This window comes from Equus asinus, chromosome 10, assembly GCF_041296235.1.
Source record: "Equus asinus isolate D_3611 breed Donkey chromosome 10, EquAss-T2T_v2, whole genome shotgun sequence".
In the NCBI taxonomy this organism is placed as follows: Eukaryota; Metazoa; Chordata; class Mammalia; order Perissodactyla; family Equidae; genus Equus; species Equus asinus.
Window position 1 is genome coordinate 53,277,824 of NC_091799.1, and position 16,909 is coordinate 53,294,732.

Consider the following 16,909-nt stretch of genomic DNA (forward strand, 5'->3'; position numbering starts at 1 on the left):
GTCTGGTTTCTCTCACTCAGCATGAGGTTTTCAGGGTTCATCCATGGTGTAACATGTGTCAGAGCTTCATTGCTTTTCATGGCTGAGTAATATTCCATTGTGTGGATGGACCATGTTTTGTTTATCCATTAACCCATTGGTGGAATTTGGGTCGTTTCCGCTTTTTGGCGATTGGGAACAGTGCTGCTGCTATGCCTGTGCATATACAAGGATTGCTTGGAGTCCCTATTTTCTTTTTTTCAAGATTGGCACCTGAACTAACAACTGTTGCCAATCTTCCTTTTTTTTTTTTTTCCCTGCTTTTTCTCCCCAAATCCCCCCAGTACATATTTGTATATTTTAGTTGTGGGTCCTTCTAGTTGTGGCATGTGGGATGCCGCCTCATTGTGGCCTAATAAGCAGTGCCATGTCCGTGCCCAGGATCCGAAACAGCGAAACCCTGGGCTGCTGAAGCAGAGCACACGAACTTAACCGCTGTGCCACAGGGCCGGCCCCCATGGAGTCCCTATTTTCAGTTCTTTGGGTCCCTGCCTAGGAGTGGAATTACTGGGTCATATGGTAACTGTACGTTTCGCTTTTTAAGGAGCCACCAAACTCTTTTTCCACAGCAGCTGCACCATTTTGCATTCTCATTAGCAACATACTAGACTTGCAGTTTCTCCACGTCATCGCCAGCACTGGTGTTTTCCTTTGTTTCTTTTAAATTCTAACCTTCGTAGGTCGCTGCGAAGTGGTATCTCGTGGTTTGGTTTGCGTCTCCCCGGTGACTGATGATGCTGAGCGTCTCGTGCTTATTGGCCGTTTGTACAGCGTCTTTGGAGAAGTCTCTGTTTAAGTCCTTCACCCATTTTTTAGTTTCTCTGTTTGTTGTTGGATTGTGGGAGTTGTTTGTCCATTCTGGATACTAGATCCTTATCAGATATTTTCCTCCATGAGGTAGGTTTTCTTCTCACTTTGTTGTTAATGTCGTTTTGCACATAAATTTTTAGTTTTGATTAAATCCAGTTGTCTATTTTTTTTCTTTGATTGCTCATGCTTTTAGTGTCAAATCTAAGAATCCGTTGCCAAATCTGAGGTCAGGAAGATTTCTCCCTGTGCTTTCTTCTAATAGTTTTAGCTCTTACATTTAGGTTTTTGGTCCGTTTTGAGTTAATTTTTGGATGTGCTGTGAGGGAGGGTCCAGCCTCATTCTTTTGCATGTGGAGATCCGGTCGGCCCGATACCATTCGTTGAAGAAACTGTTCTGTTCCCACTGAAGGGTCTTGGCGCTGCTGTTGAAAATCGTTTGTCCGTATCTGTGTGGGTTTATTTCTGGACTCTCAGTTCTAGTCCGTTGATCTCCTTGTCTGTCCTTGCCAGTGACACAGTCCTGATTGCCATGACTTTGTAGTAAGTTTGCAGTCAGGAAGTGTGAGTCCCCCAACTTTGTTCTTCTTTTTCAAGATTGTTTCGGCTTTTTGGGGTCTCTTGCAATTCCATAAGAATTTGAAGATCGGCTTTTCCATTTCTGCGAAAAAGGCTGTTGGGACTTTGATAGGATCCCACTGAGTCCTTAGGTCGCTTTGGGGAATATTGCCATCATAGCAGTCTTACGTCTTCCGGTCCGTGAACACGGGGCATCTTCGCATTTGTTTAAATCTTCATTCATTTCTTTCAGGAATGTTTTGTAGTTTCTAATGTACGTGTCTTGCACCTCCTTGATGAAGTTTATTCCCAAATGTCTTATTCTTTTTGATGCCGTAGCAAATGGAATTGTTTTCCTCATTTCATTTTTGGATGGTTCATTGTGAGTCTGTACAAATACCACTGCTTTTTGTGTGTAGATTTTGTACCCTGCAGTTTTGCTGAGCCTGTTTGTCAGCTTTAACAGTTTTTGTGCATTCCTTACGATTTCCTACATGTCACATCATGCCATCTGCTAACGGAGAGTTTTCCTTTTTCCTTCCCAATTTCAATACCTTTTCTTCCTTTTCTTTTTGGCCTAATTCTGGTGGCACCTCCAGTGCTGTGTTGAGTGGAGGTGGTGAGAGCGGCAGCTGTTCTTGTTCCTGATCTCAGGAGAAGAGCTTTCCGCCTTTCGCCGTCGGGTGTGCTGTGAGCTGTGGGTTCCTCCTAAACGCCCCTGATCATGTTGGGGAAGTGCTGTTCTGTTCCCAGTGTGTTCACTCTTCTGTTTCCTCTTTTCGTACTTCCCCTGTGCCCTTGATGATGACTTGGGCTGTGAGCACACGAGAGCCTGCCTCGCGCCCCCCCCATGCGTCCGTTGCCCCTGCCCACCGCTCTCTGGGTCCTGCTTCTGAGTGAAGATGCAGCAGGGGCAGGGCAGGGGGCACTGGGGCTCGGAGGGAGTGGCTTGGGGAGCAACAGGAGTCCAGGTTTGGGTGCTGTCGAGACTCTTGGTCGAGTCAGCAGACTTCCAATGCGTGGCCGGGGCTCGTCCCTGCCTTGCTGTCTCCAGGACATGGAACGCTGTCCCTAAGCCGCACCTGGAAACACTTCCTGACTCAACGTCGGAGAAGCCCGCTGCCCGTCTTTGGGGCTGACATCAAGTCCCAGAGCTGTAGCTCATCCTTCCCACCTGCCTGCAGCCTGGGGCATCCTTGGGGGCAGGGCCGAGCACCGCGAGCACACAGACCAGCCTCCACGCTCGCTCAGCCTCCTCGGGCCCAGCACGCGGCATCACCTCCTGGGCCTCGTTTCCTGCTCTCTTGCGTGGGCATGACTGGCTCTCTTGCTCAGGTGGGGACTTGACAGCTATTGACCTTCAAGTGCTTCGCACAGGGCCTGATCCGTGCTCAGTGCTCTAGAAAGAGCAGCTGTGGTTGTTCAGGAAAAGCAGGCGTAGAATCCGACTAGTTGCCTCATCCTTCCTCCGAGGGTCAGCATCCTCCCAGAATGTTTGCTCCAGGCGGACAGGGCCTCCTTCTCAGTCCTCGGCACCAGCCTGCTGCCTGGCCTGTGGGAGGCCCTCAGGGAGTACCTGGGGCAGGTTGAATGAAGCCCTTGTCTGGAATCCCTCCAGGGACGGGGAGCTCACCCCTGCCAAAAGTGTCCGCACTAGGCCTCTCAGCCAAGCCCACTTCCACGTGGCCCTGTCCTTATGTCCGGCTTACTCCTCCGAGTCCTCTGTCGGTCCCGTGTGTCTGTCTGAAGTTCAGAATCCCTCCTTGGCTTTTATATCCCTTTCCCAAGTAATGTCCTTCCCAGTCCTGGCATCACTCCCGTCTTCCTCCTCTGTCCACGCCCCTGCTTGTCGCAGGCTCTCCTCACGGGCTCTGGGGCCAGTGGCTGAGGAGCAGAGGGTCTTAGCCCCTCCCTCCATCCTCGCACCCTCTTGTGTCGGTGCAGCCGGAGGCACTCGGGCTCGGTCTCCCCCATAGCCCACGCTGGGTGGTGTCACTCGCTGCAAAGCCCCGTCCCACCCCTGTGAAAGCTTGGTGGATTGTCTTCGGGTCCCGACCTCTTGGATGTGGGTCTCGTGTCTCAGCTCTGACCTTGTTGTCAGCTGGGAGATGGGCACACGTGGTGCTTTGTCACCTCCCACTGCAGAAGCCTCAGCTCCCTCATGGGGGAGTGGTGATGAGGACATCTTCCCTTAGGCCGGTTGGAAGATTTCTCAGCCAGGTGCCTGGCTGGGGCGAGCCCGGGGCTGTGAGGGGGAAGGGAGCCCTGGCTGTTCCACGGGGGGCAGCGCCACAGGTGCTTGGTAGCTGGTGACGCTGGCGGTCTGCTCTGCTCGCCCTGCTCTGTGGTGTTCGGCAAGGTGGCCTCGGTTCCTTGAATTTCACCCTGGCCAGGACTCTTCAGGTGCTACTTGGGGGAAGCGAGTGGAGCCCCTCGTCCTCTCGTGGCTGTGGTCTCGGTGCCCCCTGCTGGGCATAACTCTGAATTTGCCAAGTTGAACACTGACAGCACCTGCCCTAAAAAATAAGCATTTCCCTCAGAAAACTGCCTGCCCGCACCGTTTCTTTAAATGACACCTTAGCACGTCAGCACGGTTCCTTAGTGTGCATTGGGTACTTAGAGCTATCTTATACTTTTAAAAGACTGAATCAATTCTTTTAAATTACTAGAAACCTATATGTAATCTGTTGCATAAACTGATCTTGTATTGATGATCCTTTATATTAATGTCTGGGTTTCTGTTAAAACTGCAGGAAAAAGAAACTAAAGATGAAATTTGATATTGTCCTGATTAAACTTGACCGTTTGACCTGCATCGGTGTCGGCAGACTGCCTGTAGAGGGCCGCTCGGCCTCTGCCACAGATCGCTCTGCGGCTGTTGCCGGGAAAGCGGCCGCGACCCAGCGTTCGCAGTGGTCATGGCTGTGTGCCAGTAAAACTGTTTACAAAAACAGGCAGCGTGGTGACTAAGCCAGCCCTAGCCAATGGTCTTTGGGGTCCATCTAGCTCAAGCACTCACAAATTGGGACATTTAACTAAAAAATAAGAGCTGTCTGAACTGTTAGGGGAAGATGGGCGATATGGAGCTTGCCTTCCAGCTTGAGAGCTTGGCTAGGCTAGCGGTGGCTTTCCCCGTCAGCTCCCCGGTCCCACTCAGCGCGTCGTTCCATCCGCCGCCGCCTCATTTAGGAGCAGTGTTTGCGCCTTGTCTGGGATCAAAAGCAGAAAGGCCACTGAGTGTCGCTATGTGGATGTGAATTTTTCCCCCTCAGCTTCTTGGGATAGCTTTGCATCTTTGAATAACTGCTCTCCAAATAAGTTTAGTCTCCTAAGGGACAGATTTTGCTTATAGTTAAAAGATAGGTCTTGGACCGGCCCGGTGGCGCAGCGGTTAAGTGCGCACGTTCTGCTTTGGCAGCCCAGGGTTCACCAGTTCAGATCCCGGGTGCGGACATGGCACAGCTTGACACGCCATGCTGTGGCAGGCGTCCCACATATAAAGTAGAGGAAGATGGGCATGGATGTTAGCTCAGGGCCAGTCTTCCTCAGCAAAAAGAGGAGGATTGGCAAAAAAATGTTAGCCCAGGGCTAATCTTCCTCAAAACAAAAAAGATAGGTCTTTATTATTGTCATTATAATTATAAAAATAGTGTGTGCTCATGAGAAAAATCAACCATCAGTAGGAGTGTCAAGTATGAGAAGTAACCTTCCTCCTTGCGTCAGTTTCTCAGTCACTCTCTCAGAGTGAAGCACTTACAAGAGTCTCATATTAGGTATCTTTCCAGAAATTTTCCTCTGCATGTGCAAACAAATGTTTATCCTCAAAAAAAACTAAATGGCATCCTGTTTGTTCTGATGCTAGGGTTTTTTTTCTGTTTTATGTAACAACGTGTGAGGTATGCCTGTCCACAGCAGGGACACAGACGCAGAGCTAGCCCGTACCTGATAGGTGTTAGCTGCTGGGTTTGGAGGCGCCACGGCCTGTTCACCCAGCCGCGCTCTGAGCCGACAGCACGCCCTCCCTGGGGTCTCCGCATCCAGGTCCTGTGGTAAGGGGACTGGGAACACGGCGGGGTGATTGCAATGTGCCTCCTGGCCCTGCGCACGGCCCACAGAAGAGCCGAGGTCTGCCTGCCTTCCCCCTGTGCCCTCCAGCTTTGCGGCACATTCACATAGGTGGGCATCCTGGATAGATTCTTCCAGAACCGTTCTTGGTAAATATTGCCAACGCCCTGTAGAAGCCCCACTTGAGACAAGCGTCCCTGATCTGTTCATCGTTGGCTGGCGTAGAGCCTGGGAGGACCAATGACAAACCCCCCACCGCGTAATGTTGCTGCCCCGAGACATTTTTTCTCATTCATAGGAAAGAGTACAGACTTGGCTGGAGTCCCCGAGGGACCTGGTGGCCGTCCACTGCTTCCTCTTGCTGCCAGGGCTTTGCGAATGCCAGTCCCCTGCTTGAAATGCGTTTCCTTTCTGTGGTGCACTCACACACATGGTCGGAGCCCCCTTGTCAGTGGTCTGCTGGGTGAGCCCCCACAGGCCCAGGCCCTGCCTCGATGTCTCCCCTGAGCCCTCCTTCACCTGTCAGGACCCTCGTCTGTCTCAACCTTCTGTGAGCCTTCTCCCAGCTCATGCTGTTAGACATGGTGATCTGGGCACACAGGTCTCTCCCCCAGTAACGAGAGCGTCTCGAGACCAGACCCACCTAGCATGTAGACAGGGCCCTGGCCCATGGCAGGCAGCGATTGCTGGCACCGTGGGCTGAGGTGAAGGCGGTTCCATGGGCTCAGACACATCGGGGACCCGCACTGTGGGCCTGGCCTCGTCTCTCCAGCACTCACTACCTCCCATGTCTGTGTCCTCAGTTCACAGGAAATGGGCCGTGCGAGGTGAACAGTGTCCAGAAGAGCGAGCACGAGAAGAATCTGGAACACAGCAAAAAGCGCTCTCGGCCCTCACTTCTCCGTCCCGTGTCTGCGCCCGCCAAGGTAACCGTCAGCCGTGTGCATAGATGTCCATGTATGGGGACACCCAGTGGCCTGGTCTTCTCTGTAGATGACCTGGGAAGCACTGTGCAGAGGCCCGGGGCAGGGGGCCACATCTGGATCCTGGTCTGGCTTGAAATGCGTCACCTGTGGGACTTGGGAAGTTGGCTCACCTCTAAGGTGCCATTTACTCGTTCCCCTTGGCTTGTGTGATTGTTGCGAGAAGGAGTGTTAGCTCCTCCCACAGAAATGGTATATGCTGATCAGTCTGCTCCTTTTCACCATCATGACTCTTTCACTAGCAGGGCCACCATGTACAGTTGTGCAGGTTGGTCACTGCACAAGGCGCCTTGCTGAGGGGTGAAAGGGGCTGAGATCCAGCTCCTGTAGCACTCATCATGGTAGTGATTTTCTAATCCCATCATTCCGTGTGCACTCACTGGCTGTCTTCCTAGTGTAAAGAAGAGCTTTCTCTTCATTCTCATTTAGTTAGTTACATACATCAATATGGACTCAGGGTTACAACCCATGGCTGTCATTGTTTGTCCTGATGCCTGAACTGTCTCAGTTTGGGCCAGTGGGGCCCCTTTGGGCTGGCTCCTGTGTCCTCTGTGACATGTCACCATCGTTCTCAGGCGCTGGGGAGATGGTTTTGTAGCCTCCTCGATGCCCCAGGAGAGCAGCCAAGTTCAGGTCCAAGTCCAGTTTAGACAGAAGTCTTTGCAGAGATCTAAAACCCAGGCTTCTGCGGGATCATCTTGTCCCCTTCCTGTACCCTTCCTGTTACCTTCATGGCCCACGGGACAAAACGACCCAGGCAGGGAGGAGGTTTCTGATGTTGTATCCAGGGACGCCTCTCCCTTGCTGCTCTAACTTTATGATGCTCCCGTCTGTTATCAAAAGCCCTTCCCTGCCAAGGTTGAGGCCCCAGAGCGTGGGCTGGCGGTGGTGTGCCCCTCACCCTTCACTGAGTCACAGAGGCAGAGGTGGGTGATTCTCAAAGGACTAGGCTGCTGTCATGGCCGCCCTTCCCTGAGAAGTCCATCCCAGGGGTCTGGGCAGACCTCATCCAGTGTCCCGTGGCGAGTCCATCGATGGTTCCATGTTGGCCACGTTAAGACTCACAGAGACAGACGGGCTGCCGGGGATGCACAGGGCATTGACAGCCAGGATTTATTTCCGCAGAAGAAAATGAAACTCCGTGGTACGAAAGACCTGTCCATCGCCGCCGTGGGCAAGTACGGGACCCTGCAGGAGTTCTCCTTCTTTGACAAGGTGAGCGTGTGGGCCGCTGGCCTCGCCCGGTGCACGGCTGCAGGGCGGGGGCTCCCAGGAGGGGAGCAGAGAGTGTAGGGAGCTCTGGGGTGAGGAAGGAGTGTGAAAGCCGTCATGGGCGGAGGCAGCGTGGTGGTCAGGTGGGAGGGGGAGCTCAGAGCCGAGCCGGGCTCATGGTACACACCTGCCACTCCTCCGTCGGGTGGCTTCTCTAAAGCAGGGGTGGTGCTGGGGCTCCCGCCAGGGTCGGTGGGCAGTGCCAGCAAGGTGGCCCCGTGCATGGGCTGTCTCAGCTGCGAACTGCTGCCTGGAGAGCAGTGCCTGCAGACCACAGCCGGTCGCTTTCGAGCACGCCTGTGTTGGTGACCTAGTGATGTCGGAGCCGAGGGCGCAGGGGCGGGCTGGGCCTGAGCCGCTCTCCCGCAGGTCCGCAGGGTGCTGAAGAGCCAGGAGGTGTACGAGAACTTCCTCCGCTGCATCGCGCTCTTCAACCAGGAGCTGGTGTCTGGCTCCGAGCTCCTCCAGCTCGTCAGCCCGTTTCTAGGGTGAGTGACACTTCCCCTGCAAGTTGGCCCTTCTCCAGACTCCATCCATCCTGCTTTTTGTTGTTGTTTTAGAAAAACGCCACATGCTTTTTACAATTTTGTCTTTAAAGTGAAATGGGTGTCATTATCAATTCACTTGCAGTTGTAAGAAAGAACACAGAAAGATCCTGGGGACCATCCCCCCAAGGTGACATCTGTAGTCAGCATCACAGCCCAGATGTTGACACTCACGTAACCCACCCGTCTTTTCAGGTTTCCTATTTCGCTAGTACCCCTGTGTGTGTGTGTGTGTTTATTTGTATGTGACTACACGACTGTCACCTGTGAAGGTTCCGAGTCACCATCACAGTTGAGATACTGAGCAGCTTCAGAACTGCAAGGCTTCTTGTGTTGACCTTTACTCCCGCGTCCACGTGCCTCCCACACCCCAGCCCCGCAGCAGCCACTTGCCTGTGCTGCATCTCTCAAACTTCTGTAAGAAAAGCGTTAGAGAAACGGACTCATGCCGTGTGCACCCTCCAGGATCGGCTGTTTTCACCTGGCATAATCCTCTGCAGTCACTTGATGTCTGCTTTTGAAAATTCTCACTGTCAGAAATTGCAGGAAGAATGAGATGACCACGCGGTGCCCTTGCCGCCAGGGAGAAGTCCCGTTAGCGGGCTGGCAACTCGCTTCAGCACATCTGCGGCAGCGCAGGCAGAGCCGGCTGGGGCAGCGCAGGGCTGGCGCGGGTGGTGGGCGAGGCGGCCTCGCGACACAGTTCGTGCGCTGCGGCTCTCCAGCCGTGTCGCGGCGGACGAGGTTCTTGGCTAGCCTGAGCCTCAGTTTCCTTGCTGTCAAATGGGGCTCAAAAACATTCCTACACAGGGTTTCACAAAGCTCCTGGTGGCCTCTGCGCCTAAGACTGTTAAAATAGCCCCTCGTGGGGCCACCCCTGGCCCGGTGGTTGGGTTCATGCGCTCTGCTTTGGTGGCCCAGGGTTTCCCCGGTTTGGATCTGGGCCATGCTGAGGCAGCGTCCCACACAGCACAACCGGAGGGACCCACAACTAAAATACACAACTGTGTACTGGGGGGCTTTGCGGAGAAAAGGAAGATTGAAAAAAAAATGATTGGCAACAGATGTTAGCTCAGGTGCCAATCTTAAAAAAACGAAAAGCCCCTTGGACATGGCGAGTGTGCCTTGTGAGTGCCCAGATGCGGCGTCCTTAGCCCTGAAGGCAACTCCAGGGGCAGCTGCTACCTGAGCTCCTTCCTATTAATTAAAATTTTTTTTTATTGAGGTCGTAATAGTTTATAACACTGTGAAATTTCAATTGTACGTTATTATCTGTCAGTCACCATACAGATGTGCCCCTTCACCCCTTGTGCCCACCCCATAGCCCCCTTCCCTGCCGGTAACCACTGATCTATTCTCTTTGTCCATGTGTTTGTTTATCTTCCACAAATGAGCAAAATCGTACAGTGTTTGTCTTTCTGTCTGGCTTATTTCACATACATAACACCCTCAAGGTCCATCCTTGTGGTTGCAAATGGGAGGATTTTGTCTTTTTTATGGCTGAGTAGTATTCCATTGTGTGTATATATATATATATATATATATATATATATATACCACATCTTTATCCAGTCATCAGTGGGTGGGCACTTGGGTTGCTTCCACGTCTTGACTATTGTGAGTAATGCTGCAGTGGCCATAGGGAAGTCTCTTTGAATTGTTGATTTCAGGTTCTTTGGATAAATACCCAGTAGTGGGATAGCTGGGTCGTATGGTTTTTTCTACTTTTAGTTTTTTGAGAAATCTCCATACTGTTTTCCACAGTGGCTGCACCAGTGTGCCTTCCCAGCAGCGCTGTGTGAGGGTTCCCTTTTCTCCACACCCTCTCCAACATTTGTTGCTTTTTGTCTTAGTGATTATAGTCTTTCTGATGGGTGTGAGGTGATTTCTTAGTGTAGTTTTGATTTGCATTTCTGTAACATTGAACATCTTTTCATGGGCCTGTTGGCCATCTCTGTATCTTCTTTAGAAAATGTCTGTTCGTATCCTCTGCCCACTTTTTGATCGGGTTGTTTGTCTTTTTGTAGTTCAGATGTGTTGAGTTCTTTATATATTTTGGAGTTAACCTCTCGTCAGATATATGATTTGTAAATATTTTCTCCCAGTTGGTGGGTCGTTTTTTCATTTTGATCTTGGCGTCCTTTGCCTTGCAGAAGCTCTTTAGTCTGATGAAGTCTCACCTGTTTATTTTTTCTTTGGTTTCCCTTGTCCGAGTAGACATGATATTTGAAAAGATCCTTCTAAGACCAAGGTCAAAGAGTGTACTACCTGTATTTCCTTCTAGGAGTTTTATGGTTTCAGGTCTTACCTTCAAGTCTTTGGTCCATTTTGAGTCTATTTTCGTGTTTGGTGTAAGATAATGGTCTACCTTCATTCTTTTGCCTGCGGCTGTCTGGTTTTCCCAGCACCATTTGTTGAAGAGGCTTCCCTTTCTCCATTGTATGTTCTTGGCTAAAAATTTTTAACTAGTTTTTAATGTAAAGTAAGATACATATCCAGGAAACCACACAACGGAAGAATGGTTTGGTGAATCATCATTAGGCAGACGCCTTGTGCCACCACCCTGGCCACACATTGGCCTTCACCAGCCCCAGAAGCCCCTCCACGTGCCATCCCGGTCGTGCTCCCTCCCAGCTTGAAAGTGCCTCCTCCTCATGCTGGTTATGATACGGCCTCCCTGGCCGGCACCCTAGCCCCCCCGCCCAGTCCCACCTCGTCTTCTGGGATCTGTTTTCGCATCTGTCTTACAAGTCTTCCCCCCCCCCATTTTATTCCTTACCATCTCTTTGTTGGCACCCCTACGCCGGTGGGTCTCATCGCGTCCTTCTCCACAGTCCTGTTTCCCATGTCGCTCTATCCATCAGGATGCACTGGTGTCCGCTGAGCTCTCTCTGTGGTTCGTTCGTTCATTCATTCATTCATTCATTCACTGGGGGTTGCAAAAGAGAGGACCTCAGCAACGTTTGTCACCTTTTCGTGGCCCGGGGAGATGCTTGATTTCTCCTTTTATTTCAGTGTCAGGCTGCTGAGTCACTCTCCTGCCTCATCAGGACCAAAGGGGCCATTGTATTCTTTCCCCATTTTTTTGGCATTATATGAACTCATGAACTTAAACACATTTCCTGTATTTTGATACCTTTTCAAGCTGAGGAAGCTGCGACCCAGAGCACATACCTGCCACTTTCCCCGGGACAAGATCTCACAGAGGTTCACATGGTGACCGGTGGTCCGGCCCCGAAGCCTGGCCCTTTGCCCACTTCTGCCCTCTGGACACGCGTGTGCCTGTTGAGTTTCCTGTAAATGGTGTTGTGCTGTCAGTGGGATGCAGCGTCCTCTCTTTTTGTTAACTCAGCATCTCTTGGCTGTCTTTCGGTGTCAAATGTGAATGCATGTGATCGTTTTTAGTGACTGCTTAGTATTTTCTTCCTTGTAGGTACCAGGGTTTTCTCAGCAGGGTGGGTAACGATGCACGCTTGTCTCCTGTTTCTCCCTACAGTCAGTGCTCAGAGGTCAAGCTAGGGTTGTCAGCAGCTGCCTCCTTGGTGGTCCTGAGTGTCCACATTTCACAGTGACCTTTTCCCTGGGTTAACTTTCCCAGACTGCTGAAGATCTGTTAATGCTTTCAACAGTGGCCCAGAGCAGGATGGCGGGGTTGCACAGTCTTGGCTAAAACGTGGCTGGCTTTTTATACCTGGAGGGCATGCTCACGCGCTCACTCGCAGCGAGGTGTGTCTGCTGAGCCCAGAAGCCAGTGCCATGCCCCCGATTCCTGGCAGAGACGCACTCACTGTAGCTGGAAGGTGAACTACAGTGGGTGAGAGGCCGGGGTTGGGGGCAGGGTAGGTGGGCGGCATGTGGGCCTTGGCAGGTTGGGCACATGACCAGCCCCGAGTCTGAATCGGGCCTCTGCTTCCTACCAGCAAAGCGAGAGTTTCTTCATTTGTAAAATGGCCATATCTCCCTCCTGGGGTTGTCAAGGGGCTGGGGGAGAAGAATAAAGGAACAGGAAATGCCGGGTGCTGAGCAGATGGGCAGTGCGAGGTTGGGGTCAGCTGTTCCCTTTGGACATGTGGGCGCGTGTGGTTGGGCGGGGCCCAGGAGTGTGCAGCAAAGTCCAGAGACGAAGTGGGCCTCCACTCACTCATCTCAGCGTGACACCTGGCTGGGCTAGTGTTCACCTCCGCGGGGTCCCTCTTAGCATGTGCAAGCTTCAGCTGGGTGTGCAGACCCGAGGGCAGCTGAGCACGGTGGCTCAGAGAGCTGGCCTCTGGTGATGGCACAGCCGGAGTGGGGGCTGGGCGGGGGCATGTTCCTTCCAGATTGTGCAATTTGTGTTTATCCTGGCTGTAACTGCAGACGTCCCCTGCCCTCATTTTGTTGATGTCTTCTGTCCCTGCATTTCTGTTTGTTTGTGGTTTTCCTGGTGAGCTGAGTTGGCGTGGGGTCCTTACAGTGGGGTACAGCGTGTCAGCAGACTTTATCTGTAAAGGGCCAAGGTTAGAGACTCTGGCATTGTCCTGCGTAAGCAGCCACAGGCAATATTAAGCAAATGGACACAACTGTGTACCACTAAAACTTTATTTACAAAGACAGATGTGGCAGGTTGGTCATAGTTTACTGGACCCTGGCCTAATGCCCAGCCTCTTCCAGTCAAGGAACATTGCTGACCCCAGCTTCTGCCAGCTAGGTTGTGTTTTCCAGACTATCTGAAGGCCGTCCTGTGAGTGACGGGGCCTGGTTGGTGACAAAGTGGTGGTGGCATATTCACTTGCGCCTGCAACGACACTCGGTTCTGCCCCTCCTCCTTGATGTTGAATTCTGACCATCTTTAACCACAGGCGTCTACACGAAGCCATTCTAAAATCTCTAGATCATTCCTAGAAGACCCCAGAGTTTCCAACTTACTGTTTGTCTTTATTTCTGAAGGAAATTTCCAGAACTCTTTGCACAGTTCAAGTCCTTCCTGGGGGTGAAAGAGCTGTCATTTGCCCCGCCCATGAGCGACAGATCCGGGGATGGAATAAGCCGGGAAATTGACTACGCATCTTGCAAGCGCATTGGATCCAGCTACCGGGCGCTCCCCAAAACCTACCAGCAGCCCAAGTGCAGTGGGAGGACGGCCATCTGCAAGGAGGTAGCACTCCCCAGGGGCTCATGTCAGCTTATGTGGTGCATGCTCCCCACTCTGCAAGACAGCTGTCCCCCCTATGCTTCAGATGAAAGGCTGGAGTGTCAGCCCCCCCAAATGCTGTGTAACAAATGGTGCTGGGATGTGTGGAAACAAAATGCCTGAGCAGAGGTGACGGTTTCTTAGCCAACTGGTAGTTTTGGCAAGTCTTAAAGCACCGTGCCAGCGCAGGGTTTGGCACATTCCTCCATTAGACTTAGATTGCTTTCTGCCTTGATCCTGCTTTGTCCCAGCTTCACTGCCCTCAGGATGTTTCTCTTTAGCTTGACCAGGAAACGCTTCTTCAGGGTTAGTGGACAGACTGTTACTGCATTTCCAGAATTCAAGAATGCATGCTAGATTCCAGGATGTATTCCAGGAGTCAGCAAACTATAGCCTGCGGGCCAATCCTGGCCCACCTGCTGTGTTTGTAAATAAAGTTTTATTGGCACACAGCCACACCCCTTCATTTACGTATTGCCTGTGGCTGCTTTACCAGGACAACTGGATAACCGCAAAAGCTGAAATGTTTATTATCTGACCTTTTACAGAGAAAGCTTGCCATCCCCTGAAGTAGTATGGTTTGTTCACTTGAAAGTCATGTTTTCTTTTAAGATCACTTTAAAATTAATTTTACTATTTGTACGATAAGGTAATCTCCTGTAAACTCAGGGTGATATTGCTTATCCTTGTATCTTCTATACCGGGGGACACAGTAAACAATTCTGGTCGCTGGGGCTGCCGTGCCGGTGACAGTATTTCTTCTTGGCACAGGTGCTGAATGACACCTGGGTCTCCTTCCCCTCCTGGTCGGAGGACTCCACCTTCGTCAGCTCCAAAAAGACACCCTACGAGGAGCAACTGCACCGCTGTGAGGACGAGCGTTTTGAGGTGCGTGTGCTGGCACTGTGGGGCCCTCTGGGCTGACCCTCGGTCCTGGCCAGAATCGGGGAGCCCTGGGGTGCATGCCTCTCTCCCCTTCACAGCACTACCTTCTCACTTTCCCCTGTTCGCCTCCCTCCCCACCATCCTTTTGAGTATTAGGGATTCTGGCACTTTCCAGCAGGGGACAGTTCCTAAAAGCATCCCTTTTCTGCCTTGCTGGCCTCTAGGCTGGCTAGGCAACGATGCTTTTCCTTTTTGTTCTTAAAATATATATATATTTAAATTTGATTAATTAAAATTAAGTTAAATTAGTATTTCTCAGTGAAATTTTATTCTGAGATCCTTGTAGATTCATATGCAGCATGAGAAATAAGACAGAGCGACCCAGCATTCGCTTCCACCAGTGGTAACAACGTGTAAATCTCGGGTGCAGTGTCACAGCCGGGATGTTGACGCTGACCCAACCCACGCTTTCATCCACGTCTCCCCAGTTGGATTTGTGTTCATGTGTGCACGTCTGTGTGTGCGTGTGTTTGGTGGTGTGCACGCGCGTGTATGTGTATTTAGCTCTGGCGGTTCTCACCTGTGGAGGTTCATGTATCCACCACCACAGCCAAGATGCTGACCGGCCCCTCCTCCACTAGGAGCCCTCATGCTATCCTTTACAGCCTGGTGCCTCCCTCCCCGCCCCACCCATCCCTGACCCCTGGTGGCCACTGACCTGTCCTGTCTTCCATCTCCATCACTCTGTCATTTCAGGAAGCTTGTAGAAATGGAGTCACATGGTATGTAACCTTTGGGGCCTGGCTCCTCCCTCGGCACATGGGCTGGAGACTCATCCTGGGGGCTGTGTGTGCCCCGAGTCCCTTCCTTTTTATTGCCAGGTGAAATGTGCTTTTGATGCCTGTGAGGGGGTCAGCCCAGGGACTTCTTCCCTCCTCAGATGAGTCCACCAGTGCTGAGCATCCCACAGATCGGTCTGTCAGCACCAGGTCCTGCCTTTGTGCCTCCCCCTGGTTGTCACTGTTGCCGAGGTCTGGACCCCACCCGTGTAATTAGCCGCTGAACCCTCATTAGGGCTGCCACTTTCTGATGTCCATTATCTGCCCCCGAGAGATGTGGGATTTATTAGCTCTGTACATATGACCCTTCTGCCTGCCCACTGGCCAACCCCTTCCTGCCTTCCTTTCCGTAGTTAGACGTCGTCCTGGAGACCAACCTGGCCACGATCCGGGTGTTGGAGAGCGTGCAGAAGAAGCTCTCTCGAATGGCGCCGGAAGACCAGGAGAAGTTCCGTCTGGATGACTGTCTCGGGGGCACATCAGAGGTGATTCAGCGCCGGGCCATCCACCGTATTTATGGCGACAAGGCTCCGGAGATCATCGAGAGCCTCAAGAAAAACCCCGTCACTGCCGTCCCCGTCGTCCTGAAAAGGTGTCCCCTGGCTTCTGGCTGCCCCGCCCTGCTGAAGGGAGCCCCCCGCCCCCCAGGAGTGCATTAGTGCTCTTTGTCACGGGTAATCGCAAGAGGGAGTCCCGGGGCCTCAGGCTGGCTTACTGTGTTTTCCAGTCTTCCTTCATCTCCCTATTCCACTCCTGAGAGGAAAGCACAACTGTGTTAATGGTTGTCCGTCTTTCTAGAATCTTCTGCCATGTACATAATCATGTCTGAACATGAGAAGTAATTATTTTAAAGCATAAATGGGACTGTCCTGTACCACAGCTTGCTTTTTCTTTAGTAACACCTTTTGGGGGTCTTTCCATACTAGTCATACTGGTCAACAGGTATTGATTAAGTAGCCACCCTTGACCAGGTGTTGTGCCCATCCCTGAGGTTACAGAGCTAAGCAAGGCCCACACAGTCCTTTCCCTCGTGGGCCTTGTAGTCAAGCACGGGAGTCCTGTAGTCAAGCACGGGAGTCCTGCAGTCAAGCCAGTGGCTGCACAGAGTGTGGTTGGTGCCGTGGGCCAAGACAGGGAGGAGGTGCTGGGGTAGTGATGTTGAGAAACCATAAAACCGGCCATGCTGATTCTATGGGGCCATTGCTCCCGCCCGCCCTCCTTTCTTCAGACAGAACTGGCTGCGCAGGCCAGGAGCTGGCTGTTCCGAGTCTGGAACGCACTCAGCTGGGCCTGCGGGGTGGAGACAGCCTGGTCCTGGGCAGGGATGGCTTGGGTGGGCACCCTGGGCTGTCCCCTTTTGAGCCCCATGCTGAGTCCTTCCGGCCCCCACAGGCTGAAAGCCAAGGAGGAGGAGTGGCGGGAGGCCCAGCAGGGCTTTAACAAGATCTGGCGGGAGCAGTATGAGAAGGCGTACCTCAAGTCCCTGGACCACCAGGCCGTGAACTTCAAGCAGAACGACACCAAGGCCCTTCGTTCCAAGAGTTTGCTGAACGAAATCGAGAGCGTCTATGACGAGGTGAGGCCGTGCTGAGCGGGCCGGCTGCGTCCTGGCGCTGGCCCTGCCACCTCGGGCAGGCTGCCTGCTCTCTGCCTCTGTTGCCCAGCATCGCCCTTGCAGGGCTGGCTAGCGGGGAAGGTGGATGTTTCTGTGGCACCTAGCCTAGGGCCGGCCGGGGAGGAGGGTTG

At 52.4% G+C, this 16,909-nt stretch overlaps 1 protein-coding gene across 2 annotated transcripts in view; it reads left to right on the forward strand.

The window, feature by feature from the left end:
- The window catches only part of SIN3B (SIN3 transcription regulator family member B), a 40,912-nt gene that overhangs the window by 13,340 nt on the left and 10,663 nt on the right, over positions 1–16,909 (forward strand). For both annotated transcript variants that reach the window (XM_044774223.2, XM_044774234.2), the window contains exons 6-12: positions 6,273–6,395; positions 7,578–7,667; positions 8,094–8,212; positions 13,196–13,403; positions 14,211–14,327; positions 15,517–15,755; positions 16,556–16,739. In XM_044774223.2, the coding sequence (XP_044630158.1) occupies positions 6,273–6,395; positions 7,578–7,667; positions 8,094–8,212; positions 13,196–13,403; positions 14,211–14,327; positions 15,517–15,755; positions 16,556–16,739 (1,080 nt within the window). The remainder of the gene's footprint in view (positions 1–6,272; positions 6,396–7,577; positions 7,668–8,093; positions 8,213–13,195; positions 13,404–14,210; positions 14,328–15,516; positions 15,756–16,555; positions 16,740–16,909) is intronic.